The following is a 17,878-nucleotide window of genomic DNA, read 5'->3' as shown; positions in this document are numbered from 1 at the left end:
TAATGATAGATTAGAGAGCAGAGGCTTGTCCTCCGGCATGGATTACTCGAGGTGGCCTTCGCACAAACTCCATTTTGATTATTAAAAGCAGGGGACAGAGGAGGCAAACTGTGTTTTGTCTCCTATCGAGGCGACTCTTCCCCCCTTTAAGAGGATTATCCCTGACACACGCTCAGGAGTTACGTAAGGCTGTCAGAGGATAATATCTGACATTTCCTCATATGCAGTATTTTGGCAGCTCGGCACTCAGAAATCAGTGTTGTTGAGCTGAGGTGTGGCAGAGCGGTGAGTATGCAGGGTAGAATGGACAGCACTAAAATTCCACTAAAAACATCCTACAGCAGGCCATTAGCTGCTATTGTTGGAGCTCTGCAAGTTTTCTTCTTTGTTTAGTTTGTTTCTCTCTCCTGGCAAATTCTCCACCAGTGGGCAAATAAACCTAACCTACTTTCATTTGACGCTCTCTCTCTCTTAGAAAGAGGAAACATGACGGCAGGTGCGATAAAGCAAAAATGATCGTATCAGCATCCATCAGATGGAGCTTCTGCAACAGAGAGGAGCATCATCATCATCATCATTGGCCTCAGTTTGTTGAAAGGGAATTAGTGATGACTGCTAAAGTCAAAGTTGTGAAGCAAAAAAAGTTAAGAAACTCTATAACAGAACTTGACAGGATTTATTGAAGTTAAAACATTTGCATGTACCTCATGTTGCCACTTGGGGCTCTTGATCTGGCTGCTGTATTGCAGCACAGTGATCCAATATATTATTTTATTTGCATTTCACTTCATTTCATCCCATTTGTGTATTTGATTTTACTTTAAAGCTGCACTAATCAACATTTTTTATTAGCAATGGCAAACCCACAAATGATCACCCGACTGTGTAGGCTCTGCAGAGTGTTTTGGCATCTTACAGCTCATTGTTTTGTTTTTTTACGGCCTGCAACGTCATTGTTTTGGTTCACTCTCACGGCTCTCGTCAGGCGGATTTCCAGGCGCAGCAGGCAGTTGTTTTAAGCCGATAAACCCACTGTGCGCTACCTGTTAAAGCTTGTTGCACTGCCATCAAGGGCCCAAAAAAATCAATTAACACAGGTTTAATAGAGTCTTTAGTTTGATCAGCTGGGTTTGATACCACTCCAGTGTCAAGTGCCATACAGCTGTGCTAGCTAAAGGACTTCAGCCATTCCTTATTCCGTATTTGTGATCCCTGTGCCTGTCTGAGTAACTTAAAGACGCAGCTGTCCAATAAAGAGCCCTAGTGCAGCCACCACATTGTTATTGCTGTTATAACCCTGACGTTATTCTGCCACAGAAAACTGCACTAAACCCTGCAATCTGCGTTCCCTCTGGAGATAAAGTCAGAGCGAAATCTGCAATCAGCAGTTTGGGAAAAATCATTTTTAATTCCGTCCATCAATGTGGCACATCCCCGGGGCTCGGTGTGGCTGGCTTAATCAGCATTGTGCTGCCGTGGGAATCCCTTTAATGGACTATTTTGGTTTACTTTAGGCAGCTGCTGGACTTGCACAAATGTTTCACTTTCGAGATTTAAGAGGAAAGTCAGCCGTGTCTTTGTTGCCATTTGCAACTTAAGCACTTCATTTTGCTGTTGTGCTTTTAAATTGATATGAATCTTCGTTTATTTTCTCCACTATACATAGTGTAGTTTCAGTTCATGTATTTCTGTCTCATCTAATGTGATGCATTTAACATTTGCATCCATCGCAGTCTTAAACAGAGCAGACAGAGAGCCAAACACATGTTTCCTTCCCGTTGTAACCTACACGTACAGATGAATCCCCCACTTGCCAGAAACCCGCCTCCTTTAAAACATCAAGGCTCCAGCTGCCTGGCACCAAATTTCAGATAACGAGCGCTGCTTATAAGCTGCCTGGCAGATTGTTTGCTCTCGCAGACATTAGACAGCCGGGCCCCGATGTCACATCTTGGATCATCGCCGTAAACGCGGACAAACAAAGAGAAAAAACATGAAAATAAAACACTCCTGCTGTTTCCTGGCTGCGGTTGCCAGGGCGATACAGCTGACAAGTCCATCTTTTTTTTTTTTTCCTCTTCAGCTCTTTCTCCCTGTGTTTCCCTTTCTCAGTGTGACTGTGTCATTTCGATTTCTCCTTTCTTTTTCTTTCAGGCGGTTTCTCCTTCCCTGCTATTGTTTCACACACACACATGCATAGTTAGGATCATCAGATGCACAACACACACATACTGATTACTACACTTGCAGTCTGCCACTTGTTACAATTATTGGGTGGCTATTAACTTAAACTGTAAAGTCCTTAATATCCTTATCTTTATGACATTGTTGCTGTGAGTTTTGACTTTTGAGTCAGGTCGCTAAGTAGCTTCAACTTTCTGACTGGTTAGCCCAGTTTGCTAGCTTTCTAAATGGAATACAAACTTAACAGTACGATGGGTGCTACCGAATGTCTAATATTGTATTATAGGGACAGATACTTAATCACTAACAACCAATGCTATGAAATGGGGAAAATGTGTTATATCAACATTTGTAGGATATACCATATGATGTGCGTCCACGGACGCTGACAGCGCGCGTCCTCAAATCTCAACCACGGCTATCCAGAGGAATCGCCTACCCAGAGGCTTGAGCTCAGTTTTCACAAATATGTCCAAAAAAAACACATCATTATAGTTTATATTTCCTTGTGAGGAGACACTATGAGACTGAACCAAAACAGTACATTTGCGGGGTGTAAAACCAAAACAACGAGCTAAAAGACGCTAAAACACTCTGTAAAGCTGAAGGGCACTGCAGAGTCATAATTCCTACGAGGAATCCCTTCAACATACAAGTAGTCATGTCCTCCATTGGTGTATAAAGATGTTGATCATAGCCACTTTCCCACAAGCTAAGCTAAAGATAAACCTGGACTTAACCTTTGACCAAAATCTTGACCTTAAACTCACATTGATCTTAATCCTAAATCCTCACTTGATGAAAACAATGGGAAAGTCCTTCAAAGTAGGTACTTTATCTCATTTGCTCTGGATTTGTGAGGACATTCGGATGTCATCATTTTGTTAATACAGGCACACATTCCCAGTGTGCAACAATGCACAAACGATAAGACCTAATAACATGTTGAAGATATGGCGAGCTGCTCACATCCTGTCCAGACTGTGAATCTACATCCATGCTGAAATATTTGATCAGACAAGTTTAAGGGCAAAGCTGTCATCGCCTGCCTCCGACACAGAGGAAATGACTTTGTAGATAAGAGAGTCCTTTCACCTTCTTTCCCATGGAATCTGGGTCAGCCTCAGCTCCCTTCAGTATTAAGGCTTTACATCTCCTACAGCTGCTCTCCATGAGCTGAGAAATGCTAAAATGACCTGTCGTGAAAATATTGATAGATGCAGCTTTAATGTATTATTCATTCATTTTTCAACCTCCTAGGAATTGATGTTGAACAATACATATTCTGTAAAGAATATGATTTAAGGTAAGAAAAACCTTACTTTATAAAAGTCAAATTCCCCTAAAGTATACACAATAAGAAGACTAAATGTTTTGTATTACTTCAACCCTTGAACATCAGCTGCCTTGAATTTGAGACATTGAAGTAAATCAAAGAGTGTGATGCTTTCTTTCCAGTGTCTTGCTCAAGGACAAGGTGTCCTAGTTATCAAACATCTGCTCAGTTTGAATGGAAATGAAAGACACGTCTAAAGGTTAAGTAACAGTAATGAAATTAACTAACACAGAAGCCCACTTAATTTCAAGAACCAAAAGGTTTGGATCATGATAATGTGGAACAGCCACACGTTGTTTGGCACACCTCTGCTTGGCCTAGATGGTGTTTTGGTCAAATAAAACTGATGTTGACGCCATCTGTCACTTGACAAACATTGGCGCGCCATCTCTTGCAATAACCCTACACTTGACTGGGTTGAAGTATTGGGGGAAGGGAGGTACTTGCTATGCCGAGGAAGCCCGAGGTGAAATGAACCTGAATTAACTGTGTCCTTGCAAGCTTCCTGTGCCAAAATTCCTTTGAGTTCCTTTATACTTCATTACTCTGCCGTCATTAGCGTTTGATTGCAAATGATCTAGCTTTATTTATGGCAGTCATTAGCCCGAGCGCCTGACCTTCCCTATATTTCTCCGAGAGGACATTTCCTGGTAGTGTCATACTACCTTGATTATTGGAAAACACCCGTACCGCATAGAACTGGGCTTAACCGACCTGTGTGAGATCCTCAAATCATCAGTGAAATGTCAACTTAAAAAAAAAAACCTGATTCGCTGGCCTTCTTTTTCGATGGAACGAGATAAGCCACACATAAACGGCGTCATTTTTGGCATCAAGTCTTCCAAATGTGGCAGGGTGGGGTCATTCTTAAGAGAGATTTCTCTGGTAATTTCACAGGTAATGTGCTGTGAGTCCCAGTGAACTAGCTGACACTGCCTGCAGCTGCTATCGCACGTTTTAATGAAGTGCAATATGAGCTAACAACCATGCCACCTCGTCCCGACTCCTCTCTTTCGTGGCTTTGGGAAGCTTATCCTACATGTCCGCAACATCAGGTTAGTCTGGCTCTAATCTACAGTCACAATATTACAATTCCTCCCTATCTTATTGCGGGCTGAACACTCATCCCTTCAACAAATAGCTCACATCACTCTCTCAGCACTGAATCACATTCCCTCCTCTGTCTGCCTCCTCCACTCTCTCTCTGATATGCTCCTTAAACTGAAGTGTTTTAGTTGATGAAACACCCATTCTCTCTCCCGAACTCTCACTGTTTTTTGTTTTTTTTAATCAGACGAAGCTTGCAAAATTATGTTCAAGCGCTTTGATTATAACCTGTGCACTCCTTAAATGGTGTTGTGGATTTTGAACCACACCGGCTGCATATTCTGCTATAATACTGTCTTAATACAGTCATCTTACAATGTTACGGACAAGGCTGCTTCATTCATTTTTACCAGCCAACACCTCCCCGACGCGTCAGTGAACTGGGTTGATAGTTGATAGGCAGCCTTGCAGTCAGTTCCTCATGTGTGGTCTGACATTCTCTATAGTAAGCCGAGGAAACTCTTTGCTTCTGATCATTTTGCAGCAATCTTGGCTCTCCTAAGTCCAACTCATCAGTAGTCGTGTTTCCATTCAGTTGTTAAGCAAATTTTTAAGCGTACCTTTGAAATGTTGCACAAAAGAAATGCAAATGAAGCGTGTTTCCATCGACTTGTTCGGAGTGAACACACTAGGCTCCCAACGACCAAAGTGAAATAAAGAGAGACAGGATGAATGTTTAAATATGGGGATAACGGCGCACATTTCGGAAAGTAAACAGAAATTGTGAACACACTTCACGCCCTAATCTGGGCAGGCGTTGTACCTAATATGGTACAAGCTCTGCGGAGCATGACGTCCATAAGAAACATATTACCTCTCTCAAACCTCAATTATTTATCTGTTACATTTTTTACAGGGTCAGTTCTGAATTCCAATGGCTATATTTGTTATGAAAAATGAAGCGCATGCAAATACAAATCGTGCATTTTTTATGGCTATTGTTTCATGCATGTCAGCAGCATTACTCTCTGGGAATTGTTACAATGTAGGGGGGGATGTAGAAGGTGTGGCACAAGCGCTACCAGCGTTATAGGATCAAGTCCCCCTGGGGTTGGACATGCTCCAAATGTCTACACTTACAGCGCTGTAGCGTGCTGTGAATCGAGGAAAGATTTTTTACAGTGCGTGCTGCAGTTTGAGTTAGCGAGAGCTAACACAAAAGAAAAATTACACCACTTGGATCAAATTATTGTAGACGGAAGAAGGACATTTTCAAAGGAGAAAGATTGAAGGTATTAGTTCTCATAAGTGACCTTTTCTTATGGAACAGTCGGGGGATGATCACCAGTATTTTTGGAAAGATCACAGCAATACTTCTCTAGTAATGTATGTCTTTTCACATTACATTGCTTTGACAGAACATGGTTGATCGACAGTGCGGTTAAGAGTCCAGCATTAATAAAATCATGTTAATTAAACTACTTGCTAAATGGTCCCATTGTCTTGAATGTGTCCACATTAAGGTTCTTATTTCAGCTGCAACCCACACATCCATTACACTCCTCCAGCATTTGAATTATGGATAGTCAGGAAATTAGTGCATTTATATTGGGCACAGAGGAGATTAAATGCCTCTGTGGTATCGCACTGTGTTTGTCAAATTTTTGCAGGTTTCAGGGGAGTTTTATAACTTGTGTTATTATACTTAAACTTATATTATTATATTCACTTAACTGGGATTCTACAAACTGCTGTTAATGCTACTACTCCGCTGCTCTATTATTACACCTACTAGTGCTACAGCCACAACTACTACCAGTACTACTGCCAGTGTGCTGCTATTAAATTACAAAAACAACCACAACAACTATAATCTAATAGATGGAATTCGGCATCACTCCATACATGCTTCCATACCATAGGCTGTATGTGCACCTAACAACACAGGTCCACTGTGGCCCTCTTTATTCAAGCACCCCTTATCAAACTGATGCTAGTCCAGTCATTACCATGAAAAAAACTGCTTAATTTGGCTTAAATGACCTTCAACTCCAAGGCAACGCATACTAGCTAGTTTTTGCCATCTCACACCTGTCCCGTCTTGCTGGATCGATTTTCTCCCATCTCCCTCAGGGAACTGATTGATACTTGTTGTTCCATCTGTCCCCTTGACATTGTGCCTACCAGATTACTTAAAGTAGCCATTAGCATTATTGGACCATCTCTGCTTGCTATTATGAACCAGTCCCTCTCACCAGACTTATCACCCTGAATCCTTTAAAGTTGATTGATAACATGTAACATAATAAGCCAACAAGAATCTGATTATGTGATAATATAAATAGATAAACATAAAGAGTACAGCTGAATAAGATACATATAAACACATAGATTGAGTACATGCAGTATAAACGTATATGCATACATACTCATATACAAACAGATACGTGAGCCCTGCCTGTGAAATGCCCTCATCTTTGAGGGTTTGTGACACAAGCGTTCTGTCATAAACGTGTTGTACTCAAGCCCAGCCTGAGATAACCCTGATGACATCATCAGGGTCATTTGTGTAATATCGGCGGAGTGCCCCTTTTCTCGACTGCAACACTCTCTAAATGTCACTGTCTTGACCTGGGAAAAGCACCTTGTCACAGTCAACGGCGAGGGATGCTTAAATTAGTCCCAATGGGATCCATCACTACCTGAAGCCTCGATTCAACACCTGCCATTGGCCTGTTGCCTGTGAAAGCACGAAGCTGCTGTAAAAGGCTCCTGGTGTCCTCACTGCCATTACAACACTCTTTAATTAGTGTACGTTCACATCAAATGTTTGTCCACTTGGAAAAGTACTGCCCAACCAGTGCACAAGGGGGAAAAAAAAAGGGGTTTTAAAGGGTTTTGCGTTTTTGCACAAGCCACTGAAAAGGCTTGTAAGAGGATTTTTGAAAATGCGATTTGTTGACTCACTAAGAGGTTATCTGTCATCCTTAAATCCTTCTGATGTAACACTACTTTTCATTTTTCACCCAAACTGCCTCTTTTCATTTTAGGTCCAAAAAAGATTTGGCCAGATCCCCAGAGAGGAGCCAAACATGATGAAAATATAGACTAAACAAGTCAAATGTAAGTATTACTGTTACATTCACTTGTAGGAATAAAAGAACACACTCGTCCTCCAAATTGAAACATTTTATTTCATACCTACAAGTGGCAGTCCTTGAAGTCATGACAAGCTCTTACCTTCACTGCTCTACTTAGAATTTGTCCTGCGTCTAATAGAACAGAAAAAAAATAGAAACGGTTCATATTTAGACAGTGGTAGCATGGACACGTACGGCCGAGGAAACTTTAACAAGCCTCTTGGCACCTTGGAAATGATTCCACATACCTATAAAAATCCAACAAGGACGGAGGAATGTGGGTCATGGTGGGCTTGGGGCGAGCTGGCAAACCTCCTTCTGATTTTTGTGACACTAATCTGGGCTGACTGAGGCTTCATTGCCGAGCCCAAACTCCCCTCCTGTCTGAACTGATCAGGATCAATTCCTCCGTGAATCTGCTGTTTGTAAAGCTGTTGGGTCGGTATAACAAAACGGAGGACGAGTAGGGAAGTCCATTTCTAACAGGGTGTACAGGGATCAGGTTGAAAAGTTTCCAGCCTGAACCAAGCTCCAGGTGGGCTGGTCCACACCTGAACTTGGACACCTTCTCCTTTGGAGAACTGTGGATTTTCTACCGTGTCAACAAAGTACTACTTTTTTATATTTTGTGCTCAAATTACGGCAGTTACCTCATACCTCATCTGAATTCTTCATAATCTTTACGATATCATCTCATGCTCGTCCATCAGATTCAATTACGAAAAAAACACATTTTCTATCTTTCCTCTCATGATCACTATCCACGACAAACCTTTTTTTATTTGCCTCCACCCCATTACAATGAATATCAATGGAAATTTCGCATGTGGTCTAACAGCATTGAAAAATGGCATTTAGGAAATTCAACAGCAACATGTCATCCAGAAACGAACTGTCGACAGTGCATCTTGTGGATTGCAAGGTGCACAAAGAAAACTGTTGACGTCGCGGTCTGTGGATTATGTGTTTCTCGATGCATAATCCGAATGCAAATTCTTTTGAAGCAGTGAGAGATTTTTTTTTTATCTACTTTGGGGATTTGAAACAAGCTATAAACAACAATATTGACAAATATTATCACCTAATAAAGTTAAAATGCCATACGTGTTAGCAAACTGTTACCTATTTACACATTCAGCAGACACAAAGCAACATTAGCATTCATTTGGAGTCTGGACCTCATGAATGAAAGTCCAATACTCACTATGTCAGTCACTAACTGTGTGCGTGTCTGCTGTTTGGTGCTGGGCAGGTAGTGTACGGTGGGTTTATCAGAGCTCAACGGCCAACACTGTAATGGTGTTTCTCCCAGTGTAATTCTGTTTTCTGGACTCTATCAACCCCTGAGAGAAATAGCTGGGTGTTTAGCTACTAGAAACAGGGTTGAGATGAGAGCAGTGGGACTGAACCAAATCAGTAAAGTCGTGGTCCGTAAAAAAACAAGCAAACCTGAAAGCCACTAAAGGCACAGACAAAATTCCATTCACCTCCATCGTATTGGGGTGGAGACAGAAATCTCAGCGAATGATACCTCAAAACCTCAGCAAATAAAACTTTCTGCATGGCTAGACACTATATGGGCATGGGGGGGGAAATATTATTTTTTGTAATTTGAGTGAGCCCCCCCTTCAAGAGAATACTACCGCATTTTAGCTCAACAAATGCATTTTTGTCCGACTATACACAAGTCCGCATTTCTTACTGCAAACTTAACATTTTGTAGGTTATCACCTAACAGCAACACAATAGGCTTTTTTCACAGGGTTGATTAACATAATTTGAAGAGGGCGTGTAGCAGACACAGATTAATCTGGCAAAACATCAAAGTTCAGATCATTTCACACGTACGAAAATGTTTTGAAAATGATACGCTCCACAGTACAGAGACAGATGGTTAAAAATAACAAGGGTCACTGTTATGGCGGTATTCACAATGCATACACTGTCTAATAACCTCCGATGCCTCTAGCAGCTTATCAATTCAGGTGTGAATATCCCTCTCGGCCCAATTTAAAACACCACCCACGTTTATGTAATCTCTGTGATCTTTGCAGTAACAATTTCCCGCGTTAACAGTGAAATTTACATATGAACTCTTAATATGAAAAAACAGACACCACTTACAGTCGAGACATAATTGAAACGCTGCCTACAAACGGACTGCATTTTCTGCTTCAGAGCAAACACCCAAACCCTACAGTGCATAACTACTTCACAAGAATCACTGTACACTACTTCACATCAAATGGATTTTCTCATTATGCACAAGACAATGAAAAAAAACACTTGGGTTGAGACTGTGAGAATACCGTGTGCAATGTGCAAAAGGTAATTTTCTTGCTATGCCATGTGATCAGGGTCTGTGAGGGTCTGTCCTACTGTCCTACTTCCATTCTTGAGAATTCCCTCAGTGGTAACATGACCCAAGTTCATTGCTGGGGTTTTTGGGCCACCGATATCAGAGTCGTCTGCCTGAGGCTCTAAAAAAGCCACCCTCTTTCCGTTTGACCGCCGTTGTCCTGACTCTACCTCTCTGGGGTCTGAACAGAGGATCATGGCTCGTCCGCCACACCCTCTCGATCCCCCGCCGCGGCTTTCCCGGCATCGACAGGGAGTGAGGTAGAGGTAGAGCAGCACCAGTATGATGCTGACCACACAGGAAGCCAGGGTGGTGAACGCTGTGTTGAAATGCTCGGCTCCGCTGCCGTGTGCCAAGCCACTGGTGGAGGCGGTGCTCAAGTTTCCGACCACCACATTGACTTCCAGAGACTCGTTGGGGTCATGGTTGCGGCTGCGGCCTGCCACGCACCCATACATACCAGAATCCTCCATCAGGGCCCCTCGGATTTCAAGGGTGCCATTCGGGGAAACTATTAGGTGGTCACTCGGATCATTGGTTGATGAATTCACCACAGTCCTGGGGGTAATCCAGAACACCACCAGCCCCTCCTGGGCTGGAGAAGCCAACCCCGGACATGGCACTCTTAGCCATTTACCAGGCTCTACTTGGTAAATCTGTGCCTCAAGGGACATATCTGACACTACCTGCTGGCTGCATGCAGACCCTGGTCCTGAATCGTCTCTACATGGGTATTCACCTCTGAAGTCCACCAGGGGTCGATACTGTTTCCACATCCAGTACTCCAGCAAGGCGAGTAAAGCACAGTCACAAACCAAAGGGTTTTCCTGCAAATAAATTCCACCTTGCTGGGTGAGAGACAGCAGGCTCTGGATGGGCACCTTGGAGAGCCTGTTGTATGACAGATCGAGAAAGGTCAGATTACGAGGCCCTCCAGGTTCCCAATAAAGCCCCAGGGGGAAAGCCATCAGTCTGTTCCCAGAGAGGTAGAGCCTCTGCAGGCTCTGAAGATCGCTGAAGGCCCCTGGGTTAATCTGGATGATCTGGTTGCCAAACAGCAGCAGCTCTTTCAGTTCCTTCAACCCAGTGAAGATGGACGAGTTCAGCACTGTTAGTCGGTTGGAGGAGAGGTCCAGGTGGAGGAGATGCGGCGTCAGAGTGAAGGCTTTCACCTCAATTCGGCTTATGGAGTTTCGGCTGAGAACCAGTGAGGCAAGCCGGTCAAACGGCCGGGAAATCCAGTCCACTGGTAGGACAGTGAGGGCATTGTGGCTCAGGTCCAACCGTGTGGCATAGCTTGGGAGATCAAAGGGCAGCGCAGACAGATTGTGGCCACTGCAGGAAATTATATCACTGGCACAAAGGCAGTATGGTGGGCAAGCGGCCACAGAGGGGGGGAAGCCAAGACACAGGGAGAGCAGCAAGGCTGCAGCGGCAGGGTTGCGGCAGCTGCCTCCGCCATCGGTCTTGCCTAAAAGCTGTGACGCAGCGGGACGCATCCTGATGTTCCCCCAGGATAAGATCTCAGGTTACTGTCTCACTGGGTGTACACATGTCAGGTTTACAAGCCTCTGATAGCGGACGGCTTTTACGAACTGAGGAGAGATGCAGAAAGAGAGGAAACATTTTTGTTTTTGTACTTTGGCACTAAACAAAGTTCCCGTAACATCCACATGAAGTCAAACACATTATCATGAGGGGAAAAAAAGGGCAGCAAGATAAACAGTAAGACTATATAAGAGCACGTAATACAGGTAAAGGCATTACATGCATGTAGCATTAAAGATAAATTGTAATCCACATCTAAATACAAAAGTGATGGCTGCTGGCATCATCTGCACAGGACAACTGTGAGCAACTGCTGGAACAGGTGTAACTTTATCCATACATGTTAGTAATCCATACTCCTCCCCTATATGTCCCACTAATACAATACGAGCCGATTACTTCTTGCTTTAGCTCACAGCCCTTTACTTTCTTATATCTGCTTTCATTGAGTTCTATCCGTTTTAATACATATCTATTTAATTTTTTACTCATTTTCTCTTTGACTGACACCTCTACTCAAACCCGACGTTTGCTGCATGTTTGACACGAATCTCTGTGTCTTATCCATCCATCTAACGGCCTCTTTAAATTACAGCATTGCGCTCTATTGTAGTATCCAATGTGACATTACAATTGAAATGAATGAATGATTAAATCTCCATGGGCAGCTGGGTTTCCCCCATCAAACTGTTCAACTCACATCACAAACAATCATCTCAAAGCGCTGCAAGAGCCGCGTCGATCGATCAGCTGAATAATCCATCAGGCGATCCTGATGGACTGTTTTGATAATCAATGAATCATCAGTCAGGTCATTCTGTGGTCGCTGGATAGGCTGCTTTATGTCACTGCACGCCGAAAGCATTTGGCTTTTGGACAGACAAAACGTGACTTCTGAAGGGGTCATGCTGGCTTCTGGATGGCACGATTAATCGATTAATCGAGAAGATAATTAGGGCATTGAGCGGAAAAGAATAGTTGGTTCCAGCCCTAAAGTTTACAGAAATGACAACACTGAAGAGGAAGGAGGATGAACTGTCCCTCTCCTGTTCCATCCCCGCACATTACCTGGCTCCGCGGACACAGAACAACCAGCAGCTGACGAGCAGACCAACAACCCGGGCCGATAGCTCACCTTTACGCCTTCACTCCTGCTTTCACATCACCGGCTCGTCTGCTTTCCTGCGTCCCGCGCGTGAATCTCCCCTTTTTTGGGAGCAAAGTCGTTTTCCGCTCCGCAAGGACTCCGGCACCAGAGCGCGACGAGGAAGCGGTGGGGGCGGGGGGGGGGGAGGCTGCGGCCGTCCAACTGTTCACCTGCAGGTCGGGTTGCATGTCGCTGTGGGAGGGGTCGCCCTGAGAGTAAATACGGAACACAAACAGCAGCCAGCGCACCAATAAGACGCGAGTGGATGCTGGCAGGAGGGAAGAGGAGGAGAGGGAGAGGGTGCAGCATCAGCACCACAAACTCGTGTACGTCAGTGTGTTTAGTGACACCGGGACTAGTTATTGGTATTTAGACAATAACTACCCTGTGAATATAGGAAAAGAAATTCAGGGTGCATGTTTGTGTTTCTCCTGTGAGGATTTTTTTTTTCTTTTTACACAGAGCTGCTGTGATGTGTATTATTTGATACTAATCATAAAAGTAGTCTTTTCATAAAATGATATGCAGTACAAAGTTGCCATGTATGCAATGTTCCAGGTAAACAACTAGCAGACGTTGGGGCCCCATAAAGATAAGATGTATTGTTGTTTAGACATGGTCTTCTTTGGTATGTGAAAGGTCATTCTGAGAGGTCTCTTTTCCTGACCCCTAGATAGGAAACAGAAGTTTACAGACTCGTGTGTTATAGTAGGACCCCATGTATGCTTAAAGGTATAAAAGACGAGCTTGAACAGTGGTCGAGGCAGCAGTACTGATTCGGCTACGGGTGCTGTACAGGTCAAGATGCGCAGGCCTGTTGATCCTGATCTTTGATGCAAATAAAGAATATTATGTAAAAAGTATCAGTATCAGCGGAGTTTCCTTCCATCATCGGATCATCGCCTGCATCTGGGGAATGAAGAAGAAATTGACAACAGCTGTTTCAGTGTAAAAGCTCAGTCCCTCAACATTATGGAAGTGCAAAACTAAATAGTTGCAGTTCCTCTTTAAAATTGTGGCTTTAAGAGTGGTACGTCACTTCCAAACATATATGTGTCACCCTTTCTTTTGAGTATCCATTCAGTCACCCGACACGTACAGAAATAAAAGTCTGAACCAGGAATACGTTTAGATCATATTAGCTTTCAGTCCAAGAGATGGTGTAATATCTTGGGGTCACAGCTTGACACGCTCAAAGGCCCTTTGATTGGTCTTAATTGGAACTGTGTTCATTAGAGTGCGTATACAGTCCATTTAAAGGGTTTAGATATTATTCCTGAAAGCTGAGGGCTTATAACCCCTGCAGAGATTGCCATCCCTGTGCCTATGGTCTACTACAGCATCCCGCTGTTAATGGTGGCTTGGCGGGGACAATTTGGTCCAATTAGAGATGACGTCATTGCAATTAAGCATCTGTGACCTTGAACATGTCTTTTTCATGATCTCTATCAGAGCTTCATCGCTGCTTGCACTGTGCTGTTAAAGGTACGTATATTGAGTTGTGGAAATAAGTAAACAACCCCCCCCCCCCCGCCCCCCTCTTTTACTGTAAAAGTGTAAAAGAAGAGCAGCATTTTAGGATTTGCTTGTTGAGGCAGAATATTTCAGACGGCATTAAGCTGTGCAAAGGGTTTACATAATCCCCCTCATTTTTCAAAATAGAGTTTGTCCATGTGGTGTTGGAATACAAAATTTAGTCTGGGGCCACTTGTTCCCCATTGCAATGACACGAAACTTTATTTTCTAAAGGGCTTTCTATCCGTGCTTCAGAAGCTGTTTACCGCTGTGTGAAAATTTGCCACTGGCAGATGGTGTCTTTCACTCCACAGTTTGTCAAGGTTGGAAGCTGCGAGCTTGAAGCCTCTTATTCTATCTTGTCGATCTTCACAAAGCACGGGAGGTTCAGTACCTGACAAAAAGAAGGGAGGGAAAAAAACAAAACCCCCAATGGTATTCTCATTTCAGAAAGATGAGACAATTCCATTAGCTGACAGAGAAGTGCGAACAGGGCCTTATAATCCCGACCTCGGTCTAATCACAATGCACTCGTAATTATGAGCTTTCCACCCGGGACACCGTGACGGACAAATCGCTGCACGTTTCCATGGTGCCGACCATCAAAGGGGAAGGCCTCTGGGGATTTTGCCAGAGTGTCCATCTTCGCTCCAGGATCACACAGTCATGTTGTTGATATGTACGAGGGATGGGAGGACCACCATTTTTCCAATTCCTTCTTCATTTCAGATAACGTTCTGTTCTTGGTTGCAGGAACGTGGCATAAGTAATGAACGAGACTGAAGGACAGTAAGGCCTGTGCAGAATATGAAGTATGTACTTTTTATGAATACAGCATCCACTGGTGCCTGCTGGTCTTACCTGGCAGTTAAATGCACGTAATTGCATCTGTCTTGCATCCCAGGTGTAAAATAGTCACTGACTACATGGTTAGAACGAACGCCAGCAGGGTTCTGAGTGAATGTGAATGTGTTTTATCAAACATGTTTCAAGGCACCAATAGTCACCAAGTCAGGTGCCGGGTTTTCGTTCATTTTGTCTGTGCCTCACATACAAGCACACACTTTGTTTTACACCTAGTAGGATGCAAATTAGATCCACTCTTTATACCGCCAAGGCCGACAAAAGCAGGTTTGAGGTTTCAGAAGATGCAGAGTTCACTGCAGAGGTCAGATTTCACTGCAGAGGTCAGATTCAGCTCTTGAAGGAGGCAGCAACCTTCGAGAGCAACACAATTAATGGTACAATGGTGAAATTGGATTTTCCATACTTATCAACACACACACACAGTGTTTGAGAATATGTAAATGTTGCATTTAGAGCGTCCGCAGTTCAAAAAGTTGAATGTTCCCCCACTATTCGCTGCAACAGATAAAGCCATCAAGTGCGCATCTCCCAGCATCAGCCGTCTCCATTTGCAGCACTTGAACTTTAAGGGCCGAGCATCCAAAACAGAACTGCAGTTTTAAACACCAGGTGAGAATAAAATAAACCCACTGACGGAGAGGGACATCCATCATCTGAGTGCGAACACACGGATTTTACTAGAAACCATTAAGCAGATCATCTTGCGTCACTTGACGGCTTTAAAAGCAGACATGAATCGATGCGAACTGTGCACAGGTGTCGCTAAACCTTCGAGGGACATAACTAGTGTCTTTAATAACTCAAAACGTGGAACAGTGCTGTGCAGTGTTGACCCAGATCGTAACTCGTGAGCGGCTTACAAGAAAGCCGCAGCTGCATGTATGTGCTGCTGTTAATTGTTGATGACCCCTCAAACACTGGAATCGGTGACAGGGCTGAGGTGCTGCAAGAGTGGTTTTGATGGAAGACATTTAATCCCATACTTCCCATTATGCAGCGGAGCAGCGTTTTTCATGCGACCTTCCCTGCCTGCTAAATGCCCATGTCTTTCAGAGTCCACATTACCAGTTTGTAAAGCAGGCTCTCCATCAGACATTTTTAGTCTTGAAGCCCAGGCCACAGTCTAATTTTCTTTGACGAGCTCCTCCAGAAGTAAAGAAGACATTATACAACTGTTTTCAAAACTCGCTCACCCCTTCAAGGGATAAGGCTGGCTATATTCTATGTTTTCCTCAGGTAGGGTGATTTTTTTGGGCTGTTGCTTTGGGGGTTGAGCAGCATGCTGGCTAGCTTGACATGGTGTTCGCTGGTTGTAGTTGGTTAGCATGCTGTTAGTTGGTGATATCGTGAACAAAAGTAAATATAACCTGCTAGAGAGGGTTGAGTTGAGTGTGCGGTTGCAGGAAAAGACGGGGTGGTTTCTGGGACACTGGAACACACTGTAGAGCCCTCTTGGTGTTGTGGACCCATATCAACAATATATCAACAATATATCAACAATACACTATTTTTTCTTTTATATTGAAACCATCTTCTTTTCTTTAGTACGACAGTTCAAGGGACTTCATTCAAGAAAGCTTTCTCATACCAGAGGGTTAATAATCAGTGGCCAGACTAGTGGAACCAGTTATACATGCTCACCTGACTTCTGGCACACACACACACACACACACAAAAAATGTCAACATCAAATCAGGAAATTCTGTTTCTGGAGCGATGTTTACGTTCCTCTTTTTTTTAATTTTTATCAACAATGTCCCTTCCCCCCCCCCCCCCCCCCACCTGTCCACCCAGCCTCCAGCCAGCCTCCATGTTATGTCTGTGTTCCTACGCAGAACACTCCTGTTGTGCACTAGGAACACTGGTGATATGACCCCCCACATATTTCTCCTCAGTTCAAAAGCTGTGAGTGAGTGTGGGTAAGATGATGTGTGGGTTTGAATAATGCATGTAGCACCTTGCAAGGATCCCTATGACATTAAAAACTGCATTGTAGTATTGGAGTGTCCAAACCTACAAATTCACAGTGAATAATAAAGTAAATAACAACTATATCACTGCAGAACTGTGCAATTATTTATCATATGTAGTAATGTGTCACTAGTAGTAATGCGATTTATTAATCTGATTTAATTTTAAAATAAAAAAAAAATACCATGCTGTACATGCACCCTGACAATCATTGTCCACAAAAACTGCAGTGGCATGGAAACCACTAGCAAGGTGGTCTTCTTGAGACCTTTTTAGGCTGAAAGGGATGCATCATCTGAGCGTAACCCAAAACCAGCGTGTTAAAAGATTCAACCGAACACCAGCCCACAGGGTTATTTACTGTATGAGCCTGTGTTGACAGACATGTCAGGGGAAAAGCTCTGAGCGACGTTTGTTGTGGATATCAGCGCATTCTTACGAGCTGACTTTCTCTAATTTTGGATCAGCTACGCTACAACACTGCACGATGTTGGAGATTGTTTTACTACTTTGAACAACGCAAGAAGTGATGCAACGCTTGGATTACCATCAATCTAGCTCCAGTACAACTTTCAGTTTCAAATTTTTAAATGTCCCAAATAGCAAGTTAAGTGGTTTTCCAAGGATTTATTAGTTTAGCTGAGCTTCCTCTTAAAACGTGTAAGTCTCAAGCCCACTATCACTTTATCATCAGGGTTATATTCTCAGACTTTACAGAGCTCCCTCCAGATCCACAGAAGACATTATACAGAGTGGTAGCACCG

At 43.4% G+C, this 17,878-nt stretch overlaps 1 protein-coding gene across 1 annotated transcript; it reads right to left on the bottom strand.

Moving 5' to 3' along the window:
- Window positions 1–10,047: 10,047 nt before the first annotated feature.
- LOC139305428 (amphoterin-induced protein 2-like) lies at window positions 10,048–11,565 on the bottom strand. The gene has a single exon (XM_070929395.1). It carries the CDS (start codon window positions 11,563–11,565, stop codon window positions 10,048–10,050), a length of 1,518 nt encoding a protein of 505 aa, XP_070785496.1.
- Between the last annotated feature and the right edge of the window lie 6,313 nt (window positions 11,566–17,878).

Source organism: Enoplosus armatus, chromosome 22, assembly GCF_043641665.1.
Source record: "Enoplosus armatus isolate fEnoArm2 chromosome 22, fEnoArm2.hap1, whole genome shotgun sequence".
Taxonomy (NCBI): Eukaryota; Metazoa; Chordata; class Actinopteri; order Centrarchiformes; family Enoplosidae; genus Enoplosus; species Enoplosus armatus.
The sequence above is the reverse complement of the archived record's forward strand: the minus strand, read 5'-3'. Positions and strand labels throughout refer to the sequence as shown.

Coding starts and splice junctions, on each gene's coding strand:
- LOC139305428 (XM_070929395.1), bottom strand. CDS start 11,565: ATGCGTCCCGCTGCGTCACAGCTTTTAGGCAAGACCGATGGCGGAGGC.